Source organism: Arachis stenosperma, chromosome 8, assembly GCF_014773155.1.
Source record: "Arachis stenosperma cultivar V10309 chromosome 8, arast.V10309.gnm1.PFL2, whole genome shotgun sequence".
NCBI lineage: Eukaryota > Viridiplantae > Streptophyta > Magnoliopsida > Fabales > Fabaceae > Arachis > Arachis stenosperma.
In genome coordinates, this window is record NC_080384.1 from 46,800,967 (window position 1) to 46,818,246 (window position 17,280).

Genomic DNA, 17,280 nt, shown 5'->3' on the forward strand with positions numbered 1-17,280 from the left:
CGAAAAAAAAGAATAAATGAAGGAGAAGAAGAGGCGGAACAGACCGTCGAAGCAAAAGGAAGAAATAGGCCGCCAGAGCAGAGAAAAGCAGAAGCACATGCACGAGAGGAGGCACCACAACGGCTCAAAAACAAATTGACGAGAGGGGGCAACGATGGAAAAAGAGGCAACGCCCGCAGGAAGTCTGCCTTCTACAATTCTTTTCATCTTCCATTATCTCTCTCTGTGAATTAACAAATTATTATTTTATTTCTTTCGAGTTGCTTAAACAATTACAAAATACTATTTTTTATTGGTAGTGATTACGAAAAGGGAAAAGAAAAAGAGGAATTAAGAATGGGTTGGAAAAGGAAAAGGAGAGCATAGAAGGAAAAGGGAGAGGGAACTGGAAAAGGAGAAAGGGACCGTAGAAGAAAAAGAGAAAGGAGAACTGAAAATAGGGAAGGAAAAGGAAAAGGAGAGCGCGGAAGGAAAAGGAAAAGGAGAACTGAGAAAAGGTTGGAGAAAGAGAGTGCAAAAGAGAAAGGAAAAATGGGAATGGGGAAGGGGGGTGGGATCGGGTGTTTATTTTTTTTTTGTATAAATATAAAACGTGGGGTGGGAGTGTTTTTTTTAATAAATATAAAACGACATCGTTTCTAGTATTTCAATGAACAGAAAATGCGTTGAGAACTAGTGTGAGTTCCAAAGTACACATTTAGGAACAAAATTGAGTAACTTTTAACTTTAAGGACCATTTTAGGATTTGAGTGCAACTTCAGGAACCACTTTAAAATTTAATTCGAAGTTTATAATACTCTCTTACATATTATGAAAATTCATGCAAAGAGATTACACATATAAAAAATTTTATTACTTTTTTTTTCTAAATTTACTAACTAATTCTATGCAAAACATGGCATGCATTAGCAAATGGCTTAACCCCTTTATATATAGTATTTTGTAGAGGTGCAAGTTGATTAAGTTATGCACAAATTACACATTATAAACTACTTGTATAAATTACACAAGTGTGTATACTAGAGTCTTATTTCATATTCATCTTTATCAAGTTGTATGACAAATTAATAAATATCAATTTAATCTTACAACTCATTCTTCGAGTGAGTTAAAGATTGCAACTAAGTTAGCTTATCTTCAAGTTACAATTTTTTACTAAAATTTTAACTATACAAATTAGACAATTTACAAAGTAATTTCAGGAGTTTTTCAATTTGATAAGTACATACTTGATTCTAGATCAAATTTAAATTCTATAATATTCTTTAATCTTCTACAAACTTCAATTTGCTCCACTTATAATTTATAGTCTTTTTTTTATTGGCTTCAAACTAAAAAGAGGAATTTGTTTGAGAAAAAATAAAAAAAATTATGTTATATTAATTTTTTTTATTAATTTAAATTTTTTTGATAAATAGTTTCACCATAATAATTACTTCATGAAACCCTGACTAGTCATAATTAGTTGAACATTATCTACCAAGTTATTTTCTCAAAGTTGCTAGAAAGTAGAAACATCAAGAATATGATAAGGTTATAATGCTTAAAAGGCTAACATTAATTGATATTCTATAGTTGGACAAAATTCTTGAGAAAAACAATTAAAATATTTACATGAAAGAAATATTCGGAATCCATTCACTTATAGCTAGTATGTTCTCTACAACACACAAAGAAACAGCTAATTTTCTTTCAATGCAAAATTTGTTCTCTCATTTGGTCATTTTTTCTTGTGCATAAAAACCATGATGAAGATAGATTGATTTCAATCACTTTATATTTGTGTTACAATCGCAAGCCACAAAATCAAAGGAAACACAAAACTAGGAATTGAATATCCCTACTTTATTTTATTTTATGTTATCCTCTAGAAAATTCTAATGGCTAGTAAACCCTTTGTGGAGTCAATTTTACAGTTAATCAACACATTCTTCATCATATGTGGATTATGGACATTGGGTTATGGAATAATTTGTTTATTGAAGTGGAAGCAAAACCCATTGAAGGATCCAATTCCTAATAGCAATAATGCCAAATTGATGATTGTTCATCGCCTATTGCTTTCTGTTGAACTTTCAAAACCCTCTTTTGATTTACTTCCTAAGGCTTGGTAAGCACCTTATAATTACCCTTTATTATTATTATTATTATTATTATTATTATTATTATTATTATTATTATTGTTGTTGTTGTTGTTGTTGTTGTTGGTGCTGCTGCTGAAATCTATATATGCTAGTGTTTTTTTTAGGAAAAGTCTAGGGTACCAATATATTATCTACCAACTTCTGCCAACTCTTATTTATATTTGTGTTTCATGGAAGTGTGTTCTTAGGTGTGTCTAATAATTAATATATTTTAAATCCATATATAAAGAGACACATCCAGAAAATATATCTATAAAGACACTTCTATTAAACACAGTTATAAAAAAGACATTTTTATTAGACACATCCATAAACACACTTCCATAAAACACAATTATAAATAAGAGTTAACAGAAATTGACAGATATGCTGTTAGTAACGTAGCGGAACCGTTTTTTTTATTATATCTAGAGGAGTGATTTTGTCATTCTCAAATTTCATAATGTTACTCTTGTGTGATTTTACTAAATTATCCTTCATATTTATATTTTAGGGTGGTAGAAAAAAAATTCAATTGTAAGGAGATAATTTGAGAAGTCAGCAAATTATTTACTGTGTAAATGATAATCTAAAAAATACATTGGATATTGAATGACTTGGTCTAAATCTATTAAAATTAAATTTAAAAATATTAACGTTTGGTATTTGTTCACTATGTGGTTGTTCTTTTCTTCTTTCTTTCTTTCTTTCTTTTTTTTTTATTTTTTAATTTCAGGTTTATCTACCTCCTAATCGGAATTGGTGGAATACTCCTCATTATCTCTTGTAGTGGATTTGTTGGAATAGCATCAAGAACCCCCTGTTGTTTAATTTTTGTATCCTAAAATTCAGGATTAACATAATCTTAAAAGTACAAAGATCAGAGTGCACAATTCATCATCCATTCATTATTATTACCTTCCAATTTAATTTCTGATCAGATTTAACTGTAAAGAATACAAACTTGTAACTTTAAATTCAATTATTCCTTGGATTCTATTTGTTTATTGTATGTTTGTTTTTTCATGATTAATTATCATGTGAAATTTAATTTTCCATTTAAATGAGTCAATTTTGTTTTTCATGTTATGAATTTTCTTAACATTTTTTCCATTAATTAAATATTTATTTGCTTTATGGTCCCTCCTTAATTAATACATTTTTATGTAGTATTGTGTGTTCTTGGCTCTACTTGTCATAGTTGAGCTGTGGAGTGCAGCTTTCATATTCTTCACACACAATTGGGAAAAGGTGATTAACATATGATTTAATTATTCTGTTGATCTTTGTAATGTTACTAAACTTTTAATTAGATTCTTATATTTTTTATTTTCAATTAAATTTTTACATTATTTTTAATTTTATAATAATTAAGTCATTTTCATGTCAAAAATGTTAAAATTAACAGAATATTTTTCTCAAAATACATGTGATCAAAAATTTAATTAGATTTTTAATTGTGAAAACTTTTAATTTACGAAAAAATATTTATTTAATTCTAACATTTTTTATAATAAAAGAGACTTAATTATAAAATTAAAAGTAGTGTACGAACCTAATTAAAAAAAATATAATAATCTAATAACAAATTTAGTAAAACTATAGAAAATAACAGAATAATTAACCTTTAACATATCTACTTTATTTCATTCTTTGTTTTTAAAATTGCATAAATAATACAATTTCCACAATGCTAAATAAATGGAGAAATTAACCCAAAAACTTTTGTGTTATGCTTTATAATGATGTAAATTTAATTTTTATATTTTTTTCTTCGTTCTCATAATAATTATTGGAGTAAAAAAAACTAATGCATCCAAAGTCTATATAGCTTTGGCCTTTGGATGTGCTAGCATTTTTTCGATCACTACTCTAACAATTGTTTTGTAACTTATATTCTTATTACAAGATAATCTCATATATATCTTATGAGAATGTGTTTCCCTAATTAATGTTCTAATAAATAATAATAGAAAAATCTGTGCAGGTTATTCCAAAAGATACAAGTGGTAGATTTATCTCAGTTTATGGCTTCATGAATGTCCATTGGAGTGTCCTCAGATGGATTGGTCTTGGTGTTTTTGTATTACAGGTATATATATATATATAGAGCCATATATGGTGGTATAGAAATTAAATTTGAAATGCATTGAACAACATACAGTTTAATTATACATAGTCAAAATTAACATTATTTTTTACAAATATATATGATGAACAATATTTAAAACAAAAATTGTATACTAACTCTTTCTCTTATATTTCCATTATATTATATTATATATAAAATAAGAAATTTAATTTTGATTCAAATTTTACTATATATCAAATTATGTATTGCAACCTCAGTGAAAATAATTATTTTTTTTGTTGAATGCGTAAATAGTCATTCAAATGTGATTGAACATCTATACAGTGTAAAATATTTTGTATTATTAGTAATTCAGTACATCAAATTAAACTTTAAAATAAATATAATAAATTAGAATTTTACGTCATGGAAGTACCTACTACCTAAGAATGATGGTCTAAATAACTTGAATAAATTTTAGACATAATAAATTAGAATTTACGTCACCGAAGTACCTACTGCCTAAGAATGATGGTCTAAATAACTTGAATAAATTTTAGACAACCTTGAGCTAAGTTTATGAGTTGTATATATTAACTTAGTATTCAATTCTAATATGATATTATTATTGCATATGTCATATAACTGTTCTTGGAATTATATATTTGTTATTACTTTACAAATTGAACTCTTTCAGGTGATCGCTATGCTTCTAGCATTATACTTGAGATCAGTGTTCAAGCGTGATGATAATGATAATGATGATAATGAACGCATTGTGCATCTTCCTCGTGTTAGACCATCCAATAATAATTACAGGATTCATGAAATTCCAATAGTACCAAAGCCAAATATCCAACAACCTATAAGGCCACATAATTAGTTTTTTTTTTTTTTTTCATTGCTTAATAATTTCAATGCTTTATATTATTAGTAATATTTTTTGGCAGGAAAAAGAAGGGGGAAAAAATGCAACGATTTCATGATTATTAGACTTTTTTGAGTTGGTATGTGACTCCATATAAGAATTTTAATTCACAATATTCTTTTGAATAAACAAAAATAAAATGGTATCGATCAATGCTGTTTCGTATATTTCGGATTCTTTCTTTTTAAATAAATGAGATAACTTAAATATAACGATATATATATATATATATATATATATAAATCATACAAATGTATATACTAATTTATTCATCAAAAGTAAAATATTTATTACTCGCTTATTCAATTATTATTAAATTATCATTAAAAGAGAGGGAAAAAAGGGGTAAAAAGCTTGACAATTTAACGTTATCTTCCGAGAAACTGTCGTTGGAAAACTATTTTTGACAAAATCAAACAATAATAGAATGGTCTAGTAGTTGATAGGAACCAATTCATAGTCATGTATATAAAAGTCCTCTGTAAAGTGACATTAACCATATTATATGAATACTGAAAATAAGTTATTTATTTAAAAATATATATTTAGTTATATTAGTGTAAATAAATTTAATTATTTTATTTAAAAATATAAAATAATATATATACATATAAATATATAATAATAAATTTAATATCTGATTTTTTGGGGTTAATAAAAATACTTTTAAAGTACCATATTATTATTTATTTACGGATTATATTATGGACCACCAAGTCACTAATTAAACAAGTAAATAATAGGTTCTATTATAAGAAAGTTTTTAAGTATACAGTACATTAGTAATTTTAATCGTTAATCTTAATTATATATTTATATATGTTTTTTATAATTAAAATTAATGGTTAAAAATCACTAAAATAATCGTGTATATTAGAATATCATAATTAGAGAACAAATCAGGAAAATATCAAAGAGAATTAGAAAAAAATTATTGTAATTTATTAGAATATTATTCCACAATGAGTGTACTCTTAGCGTATTCTTGATCTATATATTGGTAAGAATTTTGTAATCACAGATGAAAAAATGAATAATAAAAATAATACTTTTTTAAATAATTCTTCGTTTTTTTTTCTAAACTCTTTGTATCATGGTCAGAGCAGAATTAGGTTCTAAAGACTCAAAATTCTAACGAATTGATATTACAAATTGCAAATATGCTACATAATAGCTTTGGCATGCGATCATCACAAACCAATTCTGACAATTTGTCAATTGGTGGAAGAAGCAAGAAGAAAACAGACCAAAGAAAACTACTCTAAGATTATGAGTTACCCAAATTGGTGAAAAAACAATCCAAGTCATCGAGAAATCAGAATAAAGGAGCCGTCGCTGTGAGCATTTCAGAAATCACCAACAGCGGTGGCGAGACCAAAAGAGAGGAAGTAAGTCACGATATGAAAGAGTTCATTTTTGTAAGCTTACTATCTTCCTTTTCTTTATTTTCTCAGTTATTATTCTTATAACATGAAAGAGTTTTATAAAAGGCTTAGATCTTTAAAATTAGTTAGAAGAAATATGAAAACAAGAGTAATGGCAATAGATAGAAAAATAAGAGAACTAATAACTGAATCTTCGGAATTAAAAGTAGAAATAAAAAAGATGGACAAGAAAATAATCAGAACCAAAAAATTTCTACAACAAATTAAAACCATAAAATCAGTAAAAACCATTAGACAAAATAGTAAAAATAAACGCATTCATTATGTTAGAAGGATGCATTATTTACATATACAAAGCATGAGACAACTTTATGAGATAGAATCAAAAATACATGTATATAATGTTCAAAGAATAGATGGCAATCCTCAACCTACTAATCTTGTACAAGAACTTCAACCTTTACAAGATCCTGCTTTACAAGAAACAAATCATATATATATATATATATATATATATATATATTTTCGTACATCACACAAATGTATATACTAATTTATTCATCAAAAGTAAAATATTTATGACTCGCTTATTTAATTATTATTAAATTATCATTAAAAGATAGGGGAAAAAACTAAAAAGGGGTAAAAAGCTTGACATAAATGGTTGAAAAGTTAAATAACTTGCTGATGCTAACAATTTAACGCTATCTTTCGAGAAACTGTCGTTGAAAAACTATTTTTGACAAAATCAAACAATAATAGAATGGTCTAGTTGATAGGAACCAATTCATAGTCATGCATATAAAAGTCCTCCGTAAAGTGACATTGATCATATTATATGAATACTGAAAATAAGTTATTTATATAAAAATATATATTTAGTTATATTACTGTAAATAAATTTAATTATTTTATTATAATAAATTTAATAATTTTATTATGTTAAATTTGATTATTTATACTTGATTATTTTATTTAAAAATATAAATAATATATATACACATAAATATATAATAATAAATTTAATATCTGATTTTTTGGAGTTAATAAAAACACTTTTAAAGTACCATATTATTATTTACAATTATTTATGCACCACCAAATCACCAACAAGTAAATAATAGGTTATATTATAAAAAACAAATTTAAATATATCAATATATTCTTGTTTTAATAAATTTTAACGGTTAATTTTAATTATATATTTTATATATTTTTATAATTAAAAATAATAGTTAAAAATTACTAATACAGCCGTATACCCATACACTTAAAAATTTTTCTTATATTATATATCAGCATCAGAGGCCTAGCTAAGTCATCTATGTAATAAATGTATGTGTATGAGACCTAGTCATCTACGTAAATAAAAGCATAACTTCTCCATAAAAATGAAAGACTTCAATGAACAAATAATAGTAAGAAAGAAAGGAAAAAAGAAACGAAAGCCATGGCCAAAACACGTACCTTTTCTTTTTCCAATTCCCTGCTTCAAACTCTACTTGTCTTCTTCGTAATCACTCCTATAATCACTGCTATTCCAGATTGTATTAATCCAAGTAATGCCCTCTCTACACAATCTTCATCTCCATGGACTTCACCATCCAAAGATTTTGCCTTCGGTTTCCAATTTGTTCAATTCAAGGATCCACGCTATGTCCCTCTGCTCTCCATCTACTTCACCAAATCACCCAACAACACCATTGTTTGGTACGCGAAACCCAACCAGGAAATCCCGGTTGGGTCCTCTATCAATATCACAAACAATGGTCTCGTCATATATAACCCCAAAGGAAGTGAAATTTGGTCCCGTCCAGAAAAGAAGGACAAAAGGGTAACTTGTGCTTCTATGAAAGATAATGGAAACTTTGTTCTTAAAGACAAAGACGGTAATATAGTTTGGGAGAGTTTTGAAGAACCAAGCGACACGCTTCTCCCCGGTCAGAATTTTTCCAAGTCTCAACCATTCAATTTGCAAGCTCGTCAATCGGAAACAAATTTCTCAACTAGCAATAACTTCAATCTCAGCTGGCAAGACGATGGCAATTTGGTACTTTACTATTCTCAAAATCACCAAGAACATGAACAGGCGCAGAATTATGCATACTGGGCAACCGGAACTGACGGTCGCGGATCGCGTTTATTCTTCGATGAGTTCGGACGGATTTACGTTACGGATGATAATAACACGGAGCTGTTCCAAGTAACAAACGGGACCCCAGGTTCAACTCAATATTTTTACATGGCGAGAATTGAATCTGATGGAGTCTTCAGGCTGTACGATTAATACCAGAAGACTAAAACAGTTATAAACGAGGAGGATAAATGTTCTTCTGGATGGAGAGAGTTGGAACAAGAACCTGATGATATATGTGTTCTTAACATAGCTCAGAATGAAAATTTTATCTGTGGGCCTAACAGTTATTGTGTTTCCATGAATGGAAAGCCTCAATGCATGTGTCCGGATAATTATTCCTATTTTGTGCAGCCTAATGATCCAAACAACTTAACAAGTTGTAGGCCGGATTTTCCGCCTCCCAGCTGTCTGCTCCACGGCTGGGAGACGGATCCAGCCAAGGTGGATTTCCAAGAACGGCAGAATTTGAACTGGCCTTTCTCCGATTACGAGTTCACGAGCGGTGATTTCGATAAGTACACGTGTCGAGAAAGGTGCGGTGGCGATTGCTTCTGTGCTGCGGCTGTATACTACGTTGATAAGAACAACGTGGCAAATTGTTGGAAGAAGAAGTACCCTTTGAGTAATGGAAGGTATAGTACGACAGCCGAAAATGGAACAATAGTGTTCCTCAAGTTTCGCAAGGCAGGGTATGGAAACCAACATCGATCTTATCTAACACTTATTTTGTCGTTTCTTCTTGGAAGCTCGGTTTTCCTCAACATTCTGTTGGTGTTGGGAATTCTTGGAATTTACATGTTCTTGCGCAAGAGAAAGATGTTAGGGCAGCAACTGGTTGCGAGCTTGGCGCCGGAGACGGTTAGAAGCTACACATACAAAGAGCTTGAGAAGGCGACACGTGGATTCAAACAGAGATTGGGTCAAGGTGCTTTTGGAACTGTGTATAAAGGGGTATTAGAATTAGGGTCTAATACAAAAAGATATGTAGCTATTAAGAAGTTAGATAAGGTGGTTGAAGAAGGTGAAAATGAATTCAAAACAGAGGTGAGTGTGATAGGCCAAACCCACCACCGGAATTTGGTTCGCTTGCTTGGTTACTGCGACGAAGGGGAGCATCGTCTTCTTGTGTACGAGTACATGAGCAATGGTTCATTGGCGAACTTTCTCTTTGGGATTTCTAGGCCTCATTGGAATCAAAGAGTGCAAATTGGATTGGGAATAGCTAAAGGACTCACATACTTGCACGAAGAGTGTAACACCCAATTCATTCATTGCGATATAAAGCCTCAAAACATTCTTCTGGACGACTTATTTGCGCCCAGGATATCCGATTTTGGGCTGGCAAAGCTGTTGTTGGCAGAGCAAACTCGCGCCACTAGGACGCACGCGAGAGGGACTATTGGATACTTTGCACCTGAATGGTTTACAAAAGCTTCAATCACAAGCAAAGTGGATGTTTATAGCTTTGGAGTGGTGCTGCTAGAGCTCATATGCTGCAAATCCAGTATTGTGTTTTCAATGTCAAATGATGAAGAACAAGCTCTTATAGATTGGGCATATGATTGTTACAAACATGGAAAATTGGTTCAGTTTGTTGAGAATGATGAGGAGGCAAAGAATGATATTAGGAGGGTAGAAAAACATGTTATGGTAGCAATTTGGTGCGTTCAAGATGATCCTTCACTAAGGCCTTCTATGAAGAAGGTTGCTCAAATGCTTGAGGATGTTATTGCTGTACCTTTGCCACCTCGACCTTCCATGTTTTGTTCATCATCTGCAACTTCGTTAAGTAGTGTTTCTTTTTGAATTTGATTTGTATTTGTATAGTATAGTATAGTATATATTATGGACTGCCATTAAAATTATGCTTTGTTCATGTGATGATTTTCTAATAATATATAATAATGTTATAAGCTAACTAATATCTTATTATGGTCACACAAATGCATCAACAGAAAGATCCAGATCAGGAGTGTCCTCCAAACATGATTCTATAAAAAATATGAATCAAAGAAAAGTTGGGCACTAAAACTGTATAACAATGTAAAAGGCATTTTTATTTAAATAAAAAAATTAAAAATACCTTATTTAACGTTCTAAATTGGAATTAAAGAAATTTACAAATTTAAACATTACGTGTATCAGGAGTATCAGTGGTACTAGTATAGAGAATGTATCACTGCTTTTTGTCTCTCTTCTACTCCATTTTTGCTGTCAATCAGCGCAAAAATGTGAGAAAAAACTGAGATATATTTTCGCTATGTGAAAATGGAAAACTAAATTTATTTTATTTTCGCTTTAATCGTAATTGCATAAACCGTTTAAATTTGATATTAAAAAAGGTGATTGCTATAGTGTATAAAAATATTTGTGTAATTTACTAAAAAGGGTTTTTAAAATATAAAAATAAATAATTATTAAATATTAAAAATTTGTCATAAAAAATAAGTTAGGCAAAAGTTAGACACCAAGTTATAGATATTATAGAATGGATCCCATTAAGGAGATAATGGACTATTTGTACAATGTGTACAATGGTTATTGAGTTATGAAATGAACATCCCCTATACTATTTAGAATAACCATCCGAGTACAAGGGATAATAAATATCTTCTCGAAAAATTAGTTTAATTTTTGGATTCACCAAAAATCGAACTCTTGACCTTTCGGATCTAGCGCTTTAATATCATATCATGATACCACTCATCCCAAAAGTTTCAGCTGATGGAAAAATGTAACACTAATGATTATATCTCTAATACTCCATAAATCTCCATTGCACACATTGTATAAATATTTCATTGGCTCCTCATACTTTTCCTTATAGAATTTACCGTTAAAAAAATACAACATTATTAAAGATATAACATTAATGTTATTTTTTCCGCTTAAGTTTTTAAGATAAGTGATTTTGTAACATAGTATCCAAATTTTAAATATTAGAGATATAACTATTAATGTTACATTCTCTTACAAAAATATTGATAAATCAAATCCGATTTGTAAATCCATGGTATTTATCCGAATCCATTAAGAAAATTTTTCATATGATCCGATTTACAGTTTTATAGGATCGGATTACAAATTTTATGTAGATGTCTGCAAATTTGAAACTTCGCAGTAAATAAATAAAAATATAAATAGTGTAAGTTTTATTAATTATCTGTTAAATTTATTAATTTTTTATTAAGTTTATTAATTTTTTTGTAAATTTTTTGTTTAGTTTTACTAAATTTGGTTAATTTTTGTTAATTATCTATTCATTTTTGTTAATATTGATTTGATCTAATCAATAGTTTTAGTACAATTTAAATCGAAATTTTGATGATATATAATTCGATATGATTTACAAATACTCTACTTATTAGTTATTTAGCCGTGAAAAATAGTTTTTCCAACTCATCTAACACCTACATGACCTCTTGCATAAGCTATGATGAAGTGAATTCAATATCTTAACTACAAGAAATTATTTAGGAAATTGCACCTAATTATTTGTGAAGCAGTTATACGAAAAATTATATATTTTCTATCACTTTAATTTAATTATTTTTCTGAATAAATCAAGTGCATATGTTTCATTTACATTAGATGTCTGTTTTAATATATTAATAAAACTCATATCATTTTTAAATTTCTTATATATATAATATAAGTTAATAGTCAAAATAGTTATTAAAAGATATCTTGATCTCCATTTTCGTCTCCAAAAAATAAAATTAATCAAGGTCGTCCTAAAAAAATAATCGACATATAACCGACATATTCAGGTTCGTCCTTCCGTTAAATTAACATTTGCTAACGTATTCCGTTAACTACTAACATGGCACACAAACAAAAAGACGCAGTTTTGATTGAATGGCCTTGAAACCTTCGTGTTATGTTTAGAAGAGATTCAAAACGTTTATGAACATGATAAAGAACAGATCCTCCTCTTCTCTTCATCTCATCTTAGCTTAGCTCGTTCATCATATTCTAATAGTGATTTTTCTGTTTTGCCCTTCAACAAACAGGTTTTGCGGATAAAATGAAGCTATCGGAGAGGTACGTACGCTTTCTCCTTCGAAAAATACGAAGCTATCTTTCGATGCCTCGCCAATTTTGATCCTACCGGAGAGGTACGTACGCTTTCTCCTTCTCATCGATCTTGTTTTAGTTATTGTTAATTTTAGTTTTTGTTAAATTTTATTTTCGGTAATTTTCAGAATCTGACTAGGTATAAAAAACAAGAAGCGACGAAGTATTGTAACTCGACGCTTGTTGAAGTTGAGAATACGCTTGATAAGTTCACTTGGCGAAGTTAGCACAGAAGAAGATTGAGAAGGAAAACCATTGCCCACAACTATTAGAAAGGTTGATGCTTCTAATTGCTTAAATCAATTCACCACGTTATGATTAAAAAAAAAGTTTTGGTTTGGAGATAATTTTGAATTGAATTCAGTGTAACCGATGAACCAACTAAATTTAGGGTATTTGGATGTTTTATAGGTCCAAAAGCTGGTTGGTTCAACTCCATTGGATCTTGCGAGGTCTGCTATGGCTCAGGGTGGACAAAATAGAATTGGCAGGAATGCACCCTGTCCATGCGGATCAAAGAAGAAATATAAATGGTTCATTTTTTTCTTCTTTCATTACATTTTATTCGAAATGTTCTTGAACAACTAATTACAAAAATACATTGACCCTGCTTATTTTTTTTGAAGTAGTATATACCAGAACCCTTATAAAAAGGTTTTTTCAAATTGATTAGCTAATGCTTTGCTTGGTTGTTTATTCAGATGTTGTGGAAAGATTTTAAGAAAATCAGAGATTGTAAATTAAACTGCGAGAAAGGTGCTTAGAAATGGCTGAATAAATCTGCAGTCCTACATGTTTTATTTTAATTCTGAACAAGCTACATACGACAATAAACTAGTGTTAGGATGAGATGTTTTACAAAATAGTTGCTTGGGTTTATTTTGCTCATAATTTTGAGTTGTGCATAGGCAGAATTGAATAGAATGGTTTTTGTTCATTGTAACAGTAGCTAGTTAGTTAGTTCTTTTCTTTCCCTTACTCCCAAATGAAAGGCATGAGAATAAGAAACAAAAGTTGAAGTAAATGGTGCTGATCCTGAAGTAAATGTTGCCTTTGATGAGTTTGGAAAACTCTAATTTAATTTAATAATGATCAAATATTATTAAAACAATAAATTACAAAATTATTAATTTGATATGTGCTAATTTAGCTATGCAGATTTTTGTTATGGGCCAAAAAAAATATATATATATATAGCAAGCCCAAATTGATTAAAAATGATCAGCATTGATATAAAATTATTTTTATCCTTGTGGCTGAATATTTTGTTATGAAATTGGGCCAGAAAATCAAATTAAAAGCCTAACAAAGAGGTTGGTCCGAAACTAAAGGAGATGGGAGACAATGCATTTCTTTAACTTAATGAAATTCATGCCAATGAGCCTTGGCTCTAGTGGCATTTCTCCCCTCTCCTCACCTCAAGGTCTAGGATAGGAAAGAGAAAAGGGGATTGATTAGATAGCACTAAGTGCTACACGCTACCTGGAGTGAAAAAATTAATTTACTCTTATTCTCTCTCTTTGTTGCATTGATTATGGTTCATAATATCTCTTTCTTCTCTCTCACTTCTCTTCTTCATTTGGTCACTTCACAGGGAAAGCATGGAAGTTATGCCTAGACACCGAAAAGAAGGAGAAGCAAGTTACAAGACTATTGTAATGATGGCAAGAAAAAAAAAGTATGTTGTGACTAAGATCTTCAACCAAGAAAGGTAAGATTTGATGAAGAGATCTCAGCTTCTCTATACCAAAAATGGAAGAGAAGATCTCGGTCAGAGGAGGAAGATCTTTGGAGGGATGACTTGTCTCTGATTCTGCTCAACCACCACAGGAGGTAGCTACAGTGGCTACGTGATGGAAGAGGCAGAGGATGGAGCAGATGAAGCTGTCATTATCATGAAGTATCAAAGGCTAGGAGTCCATCTTGAAGTGCAAGGCAAGATGGAAGGCTCGGATTGAGGATTATTGGTGACCAAGGAAGAATTAGAGGTAATTGCATGTTGGTTATTGCATTCGGTTACTTTTCCTCTCTCTCTGGCCGAACCGGTTTGCATGAAGAAGAAGAAGATTGGCTTGGTTCTTTTGATTTCAACCGTGGAGGATTCTCCCTCTATAAAAATGGAAAATAGCCAGGACTTGAAGTAAGGAGTAAGGAGTAAGAGTGCAAGGCACAGAGTTCTCAGAGCTACCTAAGCTAACATATGCTCTTTTCCTTCAATGTATTCTGTTTTGTATTTTTCTGTTTAATTTTGTCTGTCTTGAGTCTCATGAAAAAAAAGATAAATAGTGAGGTTTGCATGAAAAAGTCATAGAGCAGAAAAAGGTAAAGAGTGCAAAATTAAAAGAAAAAAAGCCATAGATGTCCTTAGAGTTCATTTGTACATCTGTGTTGTGTTTCATGATTCTGTGAAAATCCCCTTATAAGTTGGGTTAGCACTTAGCAGTTGAAAACTTGGCAGTAACCAAGTCAAGTTTAGGATTGGGATTTAGATTCTGGACTTGTCCCAGATAGAAAAGGTAGTTCCTAGGGAGAATTGGTATTTGTAATCAAAGATGATTATAGTAAAATTCCATCATTGTTGTGATGGAGACTGGATGTAGGCTGCACTGTACTTAGTAGCTGAATCAGGATATATTTGGGTGTAATTTTTTCTCTCTTCTACTTTATTTCTGTTTCTGCTGCACAGGAGATAAAACTGAAAAATATCTCGTTCCGGGTCACGAGATAAAAAAAAGTCTCGTGGCTGGGTATGAGATAAAAATCAAAAAGTCTCCAGAAGATGCCTCAAAGACCAGCAAGTGTTATTAAGTAAAAAAGGGGCTAAAATTCAACCCCACATTCTCTTAGTCACTGAAACCATCATCTCTGTTGAACATGACATTGCTCCAAAAATTTGATTAGTTATAAATGTGTTTTGGTTGACTTTTCTTTTGTATGGAGCTACTTTATATTTTATATTTTTTATACAGGACAAATGAAGTACCATATTAAACATTGTGATTATATGTAATTTAAAAATTGTATGAGCTCTTTTTTTTGTGTAGCCTTCTTTTTATGTTTGTTTTCTCATGCAAAACCTTATGAATTTGCTGTGGTTATTTATTTTTAAGATAATGTAATAATAAACCTATAATGACAAGACAATGCTAAGATCACTTAATTTGATTACTTAATCTGTTTATGACTTAATATATCTTATAACAACAGTGACAATTATTAGTTTGTAATATTTGACAATGTTAATAATGGAGAATTTGGACTTAATCTTAAACAGTCAAATTCAAAGAATTAAACAATTTTTTTTTGCAGAACCCAATCACAAACCCTACATTGCAAATGACATAGTTGAAACAAATTAAAAGGAAAAAAATTAATCAATGGAGCAAAAAAGGTATGCAAACACTGTACATAAACTAAAATCCCCAAAATCAATTTCTCCCATAACCCAAAATTAAAAATTATTAAACTACTATTCCACCTTAGTCTATAACAACAATAAAGACGTCTCACGGCCCACAAATTCAGCCCAACAAAATACACAAATTCAATTATAATTTTAGTCTTTATCTTTCATAAACCAATGCTTTATATATACTTAGTTTTATGTTCATAGTTTACAATTTTAATCAATCAACAATCAATAAAAATTTTTATCTTTTTTTTTTTCATTATTCTTTCATAATTTTATTATTTTTGTGTACTCTTTATGTACTCTTTCCATTTTATTAAAAAACACTCATTTCCTTATCCACACTTAAAAAGGTATGTAATTTTAGTTGATTTACAAGAGTGAGGAAGAAGATACTTACAAGGTGCTGATTATAAGTGCTAGGCATAAATTTTGCGAAATAGAAGAACTGAAAATGATTCTAATAAATATCTTTAACCCATGATCTGTTGTCATAGGAAATCTCTGATCCTTTCATTATCTGAATTCTTCAGCTCAAAGAAGAGAAAAGTTTGAGTATTGATGAAAGAAAAGAAGAGGAGTTAATAGAAATTGTTCACAGTTGACAGAGCTGAGAAGAAGAGCTTAAAAACGGCGTCGTTTTGACGTGGAAAGACTATCCTATTTTAAAAAATTACATGACACGTGTGTTTTTGTAATAACCTAGGTTAGCATCATGGAGTTATGTCAGATTTTTTCGTCGAGTAGAATATAAGGATAAATTTGTCCACATCTTCAAAGAATCAGAAACATAAATATATTTTCTAATCTTTGAAAACAAAAATATCTGAAAAAAATCAAAAATTTATTTATCCTTTTCCCTATTTTTTTTATTATAATACTAATAGTTTTATGTAATTAATAAAACATTCCTTTAGCGAATTGTTATTGATATTTACATTTCTGTGGATACATGCAGACATATACTAGTAGGAAATTATATTATAAGTAAAATAATTTGAATCTAATCTTTAAAAATTACAAAATGTTTTCTTTTATGAAAACATGCGAGGAAGAGATTTTAAAAATAGAAGTTTATAGACTAAAATTCTTTAATATCTATTACGTGAAAAAGTTGTATACACTAAAATCTTTTATTTATTTATATATT

The 17,280-nt window shown here is 29.8% G+C and overlaps 3 protein-coding genes and 1 long non-coding RNA gene across 4 annotated transcripts; all 4 read left to right on the forward strand.

Moving 5' to 3' along the window:
* Positions 1–1,880: 1,880 nt before the first annotated feature.
* Positions 1,881–5,077, forward strand: LOC130946073 (tobamovirus multiplication protein 2A-like). Its single transcript, XM_057874757.1, has 5 exons — positions 1,881–2,110; positions 2,860–2,920; positions 3,294–3,374; positions 4,111–4,215; positions 4,892–5,077. The coding sequence occupies exons 1-5, from the start codon at positions 1,881–1,883 to the stop codon at positions 5,075–5,077; spliced, it is 663 nt and encodes a 220-aa protein (XP_057730740.1).
* A 2,797-nt stretch (positions 5,078–7,874) lies between these two features.
* Positions 7,875–8,794, forward strand: LOC130943759 (G-type lectin S-receptor-like serine/threonine-protein kinase LECRK2). The gene has a single exon (XM_057871770.1). It carries the CDS (start codon positions 7,958–7,960, stop codon positions 8,792–8,794), a length of 837 nt encoding a protein of 278 aa, XP_057727753.1. The 5' UTR covers positions 7,875–7,957.
* Positions 8,795–8,941: 147 nt separating this feature from the next.
* LOC130943758 (G-type lectin S-receptor-like serine/threonine-protein kinase LECRK3) lies at positions 8,942–10,521 on the forward strand. Its single transcript, XM_057871769.1, has one exon. It carries the CDS (start codon positions 8,942–8,944, stop codon positions 10,448–10,450), a length of 1,509 nt encoding a protein of 502 aa, XP_057727752.1. The 3' UTR covers positions 10,451–10,521.
* A 1,956-nt stretch (positions 10,522–12,477) lies between these two features.
* LOC130944122 (uncharacterized) lies at positions 12,478–15,702 on the forward strand. Its single transcript, XR_009071969.1, has 4 exons — positions 12,478–12,762; positions 12,850–12,997; positions 13,133–13,254; positions 14,316–15,702. It is a non-coding gene; the product is annotated as an uncharacterized LOC130944122 (long non-coding RNA).
* Positions 15,703–17,280: the final 1,578 nt, after the last annotated feature.

What these genes read in the sequence shown, in the direction of transcription:
- LOC130946073 (XM_057874757.1), top strand. Translation starts at nt 1,881, where the DNA reads ATGGCTAGTAAACCCTTTGTGGAGTCAATTTTACAGTTAATCAACACA. An exon ending in GATTTACTTCCTAAGGCTTG is followed by an intron (nt 2,111 to 2,859) that starts GTAAGCACCTTA and finishes TTTTAATTTCAG; the next exon opens with GTTTATCTACCTCCTAATCG. An exon ending in TTATCTCTTGTAGTGGATTT is followed by an intron (nt 2,921 to 3,293) that starts GTTGGAATAGCA and finishes ATTTTTATGTAG; the next exon opens with TATTGTGTGTTCTTGGCTCT.
- LOC130943759 (XM_057871770.1), top strand. Translation starts at nt 7,958, where the DNA reads ATGGCCAAAACACGTACCTTTTCTTTTTCCAATTCCCTGCTTCAAACT.
- LOC130943758 (XM_057871769.1), top strand. Translation starts at nt 8,942, where the DNA reads ATGAATGGAAAGCCTCAATGCATGTGTCCGGATAATTATTCCTATTTT.